The following is a 9,838-nucleotide window of genomic DNA, read 5'->3' as shown; positions in this document are numbered from 1 at the left end:
GGTGAAAAAAGACCTGAAACCCAAATAGCTTGCCCTATTAGGAAATGTGTTGGTTAACATAACTGGAAAAGCAGAGATAGAGTAGGGTTCCAGGGTGGAGGACCCGGGGTCTGGGTTTTATTCCATCTCTCTGTTCTACTTGGAAGCATTGTCTTCAAGTCTGAGTTAGTAGCAAGATGGCTATTGCAGTGCCAGGACCACAACCAGACCCAACTAGGTCAAAAGGAAGAAGAGAGGCTGGTTCTTGCTATAGTTCTCCCCTGGGAAGGAAAAACCTCTTACTCCACCTACCAAGACTTTTACTCACTTCTCATTGGTTGGCATGGTGTCTCATGAGCATTTCTGAACCAATCATTGTCAAAGAGAATGGCACTGTATGTACCTATGCGTATGTATCTATGTATTTAGTTGATGATAGTTTTTAAAAACATTTTCCACATTTTATTGTTATATTATAGTTGTACATATTGAGGGGATTTGTTGTTACATATTCATATTGCACACAATATATCAACACTCAAAAAATAAATATCTGCCTAAATTTTTAAAAAAACAGGACTCATGATGAAAACTACAAAACACTGGTGAAAGAAAGAGAGGAGATATTTCATAGATTGAAAGAATCTACTGGTTAAAGGTGTTGACTCTTGTCAAATTGATATAAAAATTTGGTAAACAATTATTATCAAAATCCTAGCAAAAATTTTATAAATAAGAATTACTTGGGAATTTATATGGAAACCCACACACACAAAAATTATTCCTTAAAATCCCCAGCATTTTCCCCCTTCTTCCCTTCCTCCTATCTCTAGGTCCCTTTCCTCTACTGATCTCCCCTTGATTTTTAGGACATCCATCCCTAACCTTTCTTTTTCTCTTTCCTCTCTAATTTCCACATATGAGAGAAAATAAATGACCCTTGACCTTCTGAGTTTGACCTGTTATAGATGGTTTCTAGTTACATCTATTTTCCTACAAGTGCCATCATTTCGTTTTTCTTTATGGTGGAATAAAACTCTTTTATGTGCATATACCATATTTTATTTACCCACTCATCCATTGATGGATACCTAACTAGGCAGTTTCCATAGTTTTGCTATTGTGACTTGTGCTGCTATAAACATAGGTATGCATGTGTCATTGTAGTAAGATGACTTTAATTCTTCAGGATAAATATCAACGACCTGCAGGATAAACACCATACGACCACCTGGATTGTATTTAGACAAAACATCCCTGGAACTGAGGACGGAGCTCTGAACCCAACCGGAAGTCTGTTAAGAAAGAAGGGGAAACGGAGCTGCCTAGACCTGCAGCCCTCGACAGACCAGGGGGGCCTCTTTCTGATGGAGGATACTTAGAGCAGTGGATGCGGTAATTGATATATTTTGAAATCCCTAAAACACAAAGCATCAGACCTGATAATATATGATCAGCGCAATAACAGTAAGAATTAAGCTGCACCAAATAATAATGGCACAAATTTCAAAAAAAGTGCACTTTTCGGCTCTGCGGGTCGCCTTGACCTTGCAGTTCCTCTCCTCCTTCCGCAGCGCCTGCTTCTGCCTGTCCACCTGCGCCCTCACCTCGGCCACGTAGTGCGCATAGGCTTCCGGGCCGCCGGCGCCCCCGCCTGGCTGCAGCCGCGGCCCGGGGAGGAAGAGGTGGTCGCCCTGGTAGGAGCGCTCGCGCTCCAGCTGCTCCACCACCGCCATGAGCTCGGCCAGCTGCGCGCGCTGCTGCTCGCCCGCCGCGCGGTTGTTGAAGGCGCAGTACCTCCGGCCGCACTCCGCCAGCAGCCGGCGCAGGCCGAGGTTGTCCGTGTTGACCACGTAATGGTCCAGGGACTCGTCGCCCAAGTCTTCCCGGTGGGTGAAGAGCACGATCGTGTGCCTCATGGCCTGGGTCCCAAACACCTCCTTCACCCTCCTCACGGCCACCGCGTCCTGGGCCGTGAAGCGCCCCAGCTGGGTGACCAGGAGCAGCACGTGGGGCCCTGGGGCAGACAGCAGGTAGCAGTCCGCGATGTCCTTGTACATCTCCTGCGAGTGGGCCTTTGCCTCAAAGATGGAGGGCGTGTCGACCACCAGGATGTCCCTCCCATTCCACGTGCCCCTCTCCCCCTGGCAGGCCCTGGTCACCGACTGGGCGGGCAGCCTGGACTCAAAGGCTGGCCGGCAGAGGATGCTGTTTCCTGTGGCGCTTTTCCCGCTGCCTGTTCTGCCCACCAGGAGGATCCTCAGCAGCCGTGCTTCTGGGAGGAAGCCATCACGAAAAGTTAATATGTAAGAAATACTTTGTCAAGAGGAGGAGGAAAACCAGAAGGGCAAGACCCAGAGGAACGCTCACCCTAGGCCAATTAGGGGGCCATCTGCTCCATCACCTCACACCCACGTGTAGTGAAAAAAAGGAGACTGGCACAAAAATCGTGGAATCAGTTAACCGAGCTGGTCGGAGTCCCAGACATTATTTCTTTGGGAACTGCTACATTTTGCCACCCTTTCCAGGGCCTTCCCTGTGCTCAGGCCTGAGGCCCCCAGACTCTCTCAGGAGGCCCTGAGCTATTCATCCTTCACTTCTGCTCCTCCCCTCCCTGCCTGGGCTCTGTTTTACAAGAGGCAGGGGAAGCTTGCCCTTGCTAAGGAGAGTATGCAAGCTAATAGCCTAATAGTTCAATTCCCTGGGAAAGGCCTTTGCTCCTGTTGGGGTGAACACAGTCTTGTGCCTGGGGAGGCTGGCCCCCAGCTCTATTGAGAAAAGCTCCACCCGGAGGTCCTCCTGCTGCCTCCTTACCTGTGGGGGAGGCACCTTCTCTGTCCTTCCAGAGCCCTTCTGCTTTTTCCTAGAGAGGAAAACAGACAAGGACGGCTCATGCTGGAGTTGGATGTAACATCTGACAGAAAACATCACATTTTATTGATGAGGACATGGAGGCAAAAAACAAAATCAAAACTTGCTGAGGTCATACACTATTTAACAGATGCTCTGACACTAAAACCTGCTGGCCCCAACAGGCAAGCACAGGCATGTCCTCTTCCTGTGACCCATCTTTAGTGGGAGTGGCCAAAAAAAAAAACCAAACAGAGGACCAAACAAGTCAGTCAGGCATTTTCTACTGAGCATGCAGCTGTCTGGGATCCTGGTCTGCCTTTAGGGTCTCAGTGCTGCCACCCAAACTGAAGTTTGTCTGGCTGTTGTCCCCACTCAAGAAACTCATAAAAACAATTCTTTTCTGTTTCCATGGTGATGTAGCACTTAGGGTGACTGCTTCCCGGATTTGCCCAGGACTGAGCAGAGTCCTCATCAAAGGTCTCTTTGTGCTGAAACTGGGAAAATTCCAGGCAAACTGGGAGGAGTTGTCCATCCAAGAAGTGGAGACTGTGGGGGTCCAAGTTGGGGGGAGGAATAGGGGGCATGTTTAGCATCTGAGGGAAAAGCTGGTGTATCAGCTCAGATCAGTGCTCCTGCCCTCAGCACAGTCTTGGACCAGCAGCTGCCTCAGAGGTGTCTCTCCTCAAGCCCCCTCGCCTTCTTCACGGTCCCTCAGACCCTTTCTCTTGATGCTTCCTCTCCCACCCCCATCTCCTACTCCTGCACTCAGGAGGTCCATCCAGGCTGCATGGAAGAATGAGTTCTGGGTTCACTGCACAACCTACCAAAGTGCTCTCAGGACCTTGTTGATGCAAAACTTTCAGGTGTTTCCTTGTAACAGGTTTAAGAAGTTATTGCTCAAAATGAGCACCTAATTGCAGAATCTCAGGCTCTGTCGTGGGTCAATTGGGGAAAAAAAAAAAAAAAAGACTTTTGGGAATAAATGAGTTTTCCTGGAGCTCTATGGGATCACACCATAGAAGATCCCATCGAGCCCCTCTACATAAGAAATTATTCAGCGATCACCTTGACAGGAAACAAAAATTAGTAAATCAATTTGGAATCATTTTAACTTAAATACTGAATGTCAAAATTTAGCTTCTATCAGACAATTCCCTCGCAACTTCTTTGTAACTCCTCTGAGGATAGAGAGTAGAGAAATGATAGCAACTTTCTGCCCTTGGCCTCTCTGTTCTTCACTTAATCCCATGGAAACTCCCAGTTGGGATACACAATTCAGGTCTGAGTTACCCAAGCTGAGGAGCCACAGTCTGATCACATGACTCAGGCCTGCTCTGACATCCAAGCATGTGCCAGCCTTTTGCGTGGAGTGTTTTCTGTCCCCTGCAGTCCAGGAGACTTTGAAACTGAGCGTGAAGGTCATTCTGTGTTAGTTTGGCCCAGGCTGTGGCACAGGTGATCTAGTCAGTCATGAATGTAGGTGTTGCTGTGAGGGTGTTGTACAGGTGTGACATTCAGCCTCCAGGACAGGGTAGAAAACTTAGTTGGGAAACTGAGGTTTCCCAGGGAAGGAACTCTGTATCCAGACTGCAGTGCCAGTTCCTGCCTGGGTCCAGCCTGCCAGCCTACCTACAGCCTTAGACTTTGCCAACCCCCACAGTCACAGGAGCCAGTTCCTGGAACTAAATCTCTGAATACATGTATCTTGTTGGTTCTGTTTCCCTGGAGAAGCTGAAGGATCATCAAAGCTAAATCTCTCTGGAAGCCCAGAGACAGAGCAAACCTGAACACAATTCTCAGCTTCCGCTGGTTCTTTTTGAGGACAGGAAAGGGTAATGTATTGTGAAGATGCAACTTCAGTGGGGGAGGGCAAGCAAAGAAAACAGTACTTTATAGGTGTCAGCTCATCTGCAATGCTGATGGTATGAAATCAAGACACCGCCCCACCACCATGCTGCCCCTGGATCCCCTTGAAGATGGTCTCCAGGGGAGCAGTCAGGCAGGCTCCAGAGCATCAGAGGAAAGAGAAGACCATGTGGAGTAGGCTGCAGAGAGGGGGTGGAGGAAGGTTGGGGCTGAGAGTCCTAAACTCAGGAAGTTCTAAGGGACCTTGGTCTTGGGCTCTTCTCCACCCCTAACTGGGAAAACCAAGACTTCCCAGACTGCAGACAACAGGACTCCAAAGAGTGACAGTAGATTCTTCACTGTGGTTCCCAGGCTCAAGGAGGGGTAGCCCTGTGCCCACTGCTCCTGGGTCCCTCTGGGTGTCAAGCAGAGCTACTTACATAATTCACATGACATGTTTGGTCAAGTGACTGGTAGCAGGCCATTTCCTCCAAAGGTGAGAAACTTCTATCACTGCTCTCCCAGAATCCAGCCTGTGCAGAAAGAGAAGTAAAAACAGGTGTAAAGTCGTCCAAGTTTTTCTCCTTTCCTCATTTGTTTGTTTGTTTTTAAGGCTTCCCCCCGCCCATCACAGTGTTGCTTCTGGGGTCGGAACTGCCACACCTCCAGCCAATGTGACTGTCACCATTTCCTCACTGCACCCTTCCCAACTATGTCCCCTACAGAGAATCGTGCCCAGGACACTGCCAGCCTGGATATCCCTATCGCCCACAGCAGCATTCTTGGCCAGGCATCAGCCTGTTCACTCATTTTCTCCTCAGTCCTTTGATTCATTCATTTGAAACTGTTGTTCTTAAACACCGCTCCTGAGCAGACATTTCTTGCCCTGGAAGGATGGTCAGATGGGTTTGAAGGACAGCTCCCACCCCAGTCTGGGATAGAATCCCCTGAGCTAGTTGGGGGGAGGAAGATCCCTGGGCCCCTCAGGAAGCCGCGCCTCCTGCAGCTTCTCCAGTGCCCAGGCCTGGAAGAACCTGGGTGGGGATGGACATGGTGGGGATCGCCTTTGGGGGGAAAGGTGACATGGTCTTAAACTGGTGGATTGGATCTTACTCTTACTTTTCAAAAAGTAATAATAATAATACTCTCCCCCACTTCCCTCACTGGAGTCTCCTGAAGACCAACAGCACCCTGGTTAGGGAAACACAGTGTGCAGACCTGTGCAGGGCTGAGTCAGGGCAACTCTCAGGAACAAAGCCCTTGCTGCTTGCAACTTCATCCTGAAGAGTTGTTTTAACTAATTACCATTTTTATTTATTTATTTTTGGTACCTGGGATTGCACTCAGGGTCACTCAACCACTGAGCTACACCTCTAGCCCAGCCCTATTTTGTATTTTATCTAGAGACAGGGTCTCACTGAGTTGCTTAGCACCTCACTTTTGCTGAGGCTGGCAGGGAATTCACCATCCTCCCGCCTCAGCCTCCAGAAGTGCTGGGATTACAGGCGTGCACCATGGTGCCTGGCAAATTGTATTTTTTATCAGAAAATAAAGCAAATGCTTCATGTGAGCAGGTCACTTGAATCATACTCTTAAAATGTTTCTCCCTCTTTAGAATGGAAATTATTTCTATGTATTTATCAATAACAAGAAAAATAATTAGAAAGAAGTAAGATTACAATCAAAAGATAAATTTCCAGCCTGTTCTTCAAAGACTGAAAAAGATATGTGTGGGCAGGTCGGATGAGGGGTCAATTCTTCCCTCACCCACACATGCACCTAGATAGGGCCTCAGCAGCCACCGTGTGCACACATAAAAATGCTTTTGCACAAGAAGTAAGTTCATTAGTATTAAAATAGCACCACTGTCTGAGCTCACTCCCTTCAAAATTTCAGGTTCTGAAAAACATAACCTCAGTAATATTTGCAGCTTTCACCTATTTGGGATACTGGGGTATATAATTCTTTTTTTTTTCAAGCGTGTATAATTCCTGATCCTTATTTGGAATAAAGAAAAGATTTAGAAAGATCAAGTGCCTTGTCCAGGTTGGCACGTATTGTTACTGGTAGGATGAAGGGAGAGAAAGAGAGGGGACACAGCAGGTGGGGTGGGCACTCAAGGAGATCAAAGCAAGCTCCTTACCTGGCCGATGTGACAAGTGCAGGTAGGGTCTTGCAAGGCCTGCAGAGTTCTTGGAGCAATCCCCTTCCTCTCCTAGGCAGCCTCTCTCATTGTTTTCTTGTCAATTCATAAAAACACAAGATCAGTAAGAGATGAAAACTGGCTCACAAAGTCTTACTACCAGAGAGAGAAGGATCGTGTTAAAAAAAAAAAGTGATATATGGGTGTGACCACTGGAAGACAGCACTTTTTTTAAAAAAATAACAGTTTCATTTCCTTTCTCCACCACATCTCTGCAATGCTTTTCTTCAAAACAGGTTCTCTGCAGAATTAAGCTAGGAGACAATGTGCCTCTCCCAGGATTACCTTTTTTTTTTTTTTTTTAAGTACTGGGGATTGAACTCAAGGCCTTGTGCATGCTAGGCAAGTGCTGTCCCACTGAGCTACATCCCCAGTCCTCAGTATTTTGAGACAGAGTGTCTCTGAGTTGTCCTGGCTGGCCCCAAACTTGCAATGCTTCCACCTTGGCCTGCTGAGTTTGTTTCTTACATGAAATTCTGGTTGGCAGAAAAGTTTCGACCCCAGGCAGCTCTTCAAGTAGCCTACATGAGGGTTAGACACTTAGCTTGAGACATTCTATGGCTCCCTCTTATTTCTCTGCCAAACGTCCTGCCCTCAGTTTACCCCCACTACAAGGCTCAGTGGAGTTCCCTGCCCAGGCAGACTTCATTTCCACAAGCACCAGGGAGATAACCAGTCCCATCCATGATGTGCTAAGCAAAGTGACAGGCACCCAACCAGAGTGGCTGATACCACTGTCTTTGTACACTGTCTGCTGGGAGCTCTGTGTGTGGGCTGAGCTGAGGGACCTCTGGAGACTTTCTCAGGGGATTAGGGCAGAGCTTGACCAGTTAGATACCTGCATGTTTGAGTTCAGATTATTTTTTTCACAAACACACAAAAAAACTATAAGCAGGAAAATGGGATACACTTAACTCTTGGATCCCAGCTCAGTTCAGAGAGGAGGGCAGTCATAATGCAGATAACACACAAAACACATTTTGCAAAGAAAGCCAGGCTGGACTTCCTGGCCTTCCATATCAGATGGTTATTTAAACTTCTCAGACAACAGATATTTCACAGAATGAGCTGGATGCACACCCACCTGAGAGCAAAAAGAAAGTCAGGCATTTAACCTGCAGAAGATGTTATCTTCTTGCTATTTAAAATGCTCTTATATCTCATTTTTGCCAGGTAGTGGGGTGGGGGGAACAGAAGGCCAAAGATGATCTCTGCTAAAACAAAAACAATGATTTTGGTAGACATTTATTAGCTCTAGACAGGCTTGTCATAAATGATTTTATTCCTAAGGCCAACTCATTAGGCCTGCTTAGCATGTATTTTATGAATATTGATATACAAGAAGGGGACGTTGCTCAAAGGTGTCAAAACCACAGTGATTAAGTGATTAAGCCTCCATGGTGGAGGGAAATGTGGAGTTTTACCCACCTTATGAAATGTAGGCTAGTAATCCCGAGTCCAGAAAACAGGGATCTGGATCCACCACTTCCTGTGCCGTAGAGAAAATGCAAATTGACTGTGGAACAAAGAATCTGGATTCCACCTTCAGTCCTCGCCTACAATGCTCTCTGGGCTGAGATGGGATGGCCATCCATTTAGGTCAATTGAGTGCCTTTCTTCTAATCTGCTTTTGATAAGCTTAGTTGATTTTTTATATTTAGTTATTTATATTTTTCTTGTTGATTCGAGAAAGCCTTGTGCATTAAAGATACAAATTATCTATACCATTACACACATGTATACCCCTTCTCTGCATCTTTTCCTTTCCCTTTTCAGAGTTCCATGGCTATTTGGGGTTCTTCTTTTTCATTCGGTGTTAATTGGTGGAATTCTAATTCTGGCCATCAACTGGTCTTACAACAAAGGATTGTGTGATTGCTGGTGAAAGAACTGTCAGCAAAATAACCAAAGGGGTAAATTATCCTTTTCTCCTACAGCTACAGAGAAAAACAGCAAATATTATTCCTACGAGATCTGTGAAATATCTAGCATTCAAAAGTCAAAGCTCTGTCCTGTGAAAATAACTCTGCCTATCTAAAAGTCTATAGATTACGATTGTTTTGCACTTCATGATATGTTTTCTAATAATGAGACACAAATCTAACTCTGGTCATCCTTAGCAGGTCTAAATACTTATAAGATTTCTTGGACTCTTGAGACTTTAATATTATGATCTTATAATACTTACAAGATTTGCAGAGAGATTTGCTGCTATGTGCCTCTTCTACCACAGACATACCTGTAAAAAATAATACAAAATAGTCAAAGGACTTGGTAATCTATTTAAGTTCATAATATACTAAGTAAAATAGAATGGTCAACTATTGTAAAATGTCTTTGCAAATACCGCCCCCTGCTGTTTTGCTCATAAATGTTATGTTTTTGTTTTTTCCCCCTCAGTCTGGAAATTTTAATACATGTTTTCTTTAGTGTTTCTGTTGTTCTTAGAAATCCCTCCTTTTCCACACCTTATTTAAAAAATATATTACTATGTCCAGACAAAAATCTATACATGAATGCTTATAGAAGCTTTATTCATTATTACAAAACCAATTGAAAGACCAAGGTGTCTTTGAATAGGTAAACAGAAAAGCTGTGGTCCATCCACACAATGGAACCATGTTCAATGCTACAAAGAAATGAGCTAATGAATCATGACAAACAGAGAGGAATTTAAATGCATATTGCTAAGTGAAAGACACTAATCCAAAAGGGCTCTGTTCTGTGTGATTCCAGTTTATGACGTTCTAGAGAAGGTGATGCTATGGAAATAGTAAAATAATCAGTGATTGCCAAGGGTTCTGGGAAGGGAAGGAGAAATGAACAGATAGAGCAAAGGTCATTTTTAGGGCAGTGAAATTATTGGGGATGATATTGTAATGGTGGGTACTGTCACTATACATATGTCAGAACCCATAGAATGTACATTACCAACAGTGACCCCCCTAATGTCAACTA

At 45.5% G+C, this 9,838-nt stretch overlaps 1 protein-coding gene across 2 annotated transcripts; it reads right to left on the bottom strand.

Moving 5' to 3' along the window:
• Nucleotides 1-1,135: 1,135 nt before the first annotated feature.
• On the bottom strand, nucleotides 1,136-7,007 carry LOC107148946 (GTPase IMAP family member 5-like). Of its 2 annotated transcripts, none has more exons than XM_048786727.1 (4): nucleotides 6,821-7,007; nucleotides 5,118-5,210; nucleotides 2,794-2,842; nucleotides 1,136-2,251 (listed from the first exon to the last, which is right to left on the bottom strand). In XM_048786727.1, the coding sequence occupies exons 2-4, from the start codon at nucleotides 5,160-5,162 to the stop codon at nucleotides 1,413-1,415; spliced, it is 933 nt and encodes a 310-aa protein (XP_048642684.1). In that variant the 5' UTR covers nucleotides 5,163-5,210; nucleotides 6,821-7,007; the 3' UTR covers nucleotides 1,136-1,412. The 2 variants fall into 2 exon arrangements, with proteins under 2 accessions (XP_048642684.1, XP_015349177.1); XM_015493691.2 differs by having other exon boundaries at nucleotides 1,136-2,254; nucleotides 6,821-7,006.
• Nucleotides 7,008-9,838: the final 2,831 nt, after the last annotated feature.

This window comes from Marmota marmota, unplaced genomic scaffold (genome assembly GCF_001458135.2).
Source record: "Marmota marmota marmota unplaced genomic scaffold, marMar, whole genome shotgun sequence".
NCBI classification, from domain to species: Eukaryota; Metazoa; Chordata; class Mammalia; order Rodentia; family Sciuridae; genus Marmota; species Marmota marmota.
The sequence above is the reverse complement of the archived record's forward strand: the minus strand, read 5'-3'. Positions and strand labels throughout refer to the sequence as shown.

What these genes read in the sequence shown, in the direction of transcription:
- LOC107148946 (XM_015493691.2), bottom strand. Translation starts at nt 5,162, where the DNA reads ATGGCCTGCTACCAGTCACTTGACCAAACATGTCATGTGAATTAT. An exon ending in AAACATGTCATGTGAATTAT is followed by an intron (nt 2,843 to 5,117) that starts GTAAGTAGCTCT and finishes TTTCCTCTCTAG; the next exon opens with GAAAAAGCAGAAGGGCTCTG. An exon ending in AGAAGGTGCCTCCCCCACAG is followed by an intron (nt 2,255 to 2,793) that starts GTAAGGAGGCAG and finishes GCTTCCTCCCAG; the next exon opens with AAGCACGGCTGCTGAGGATC.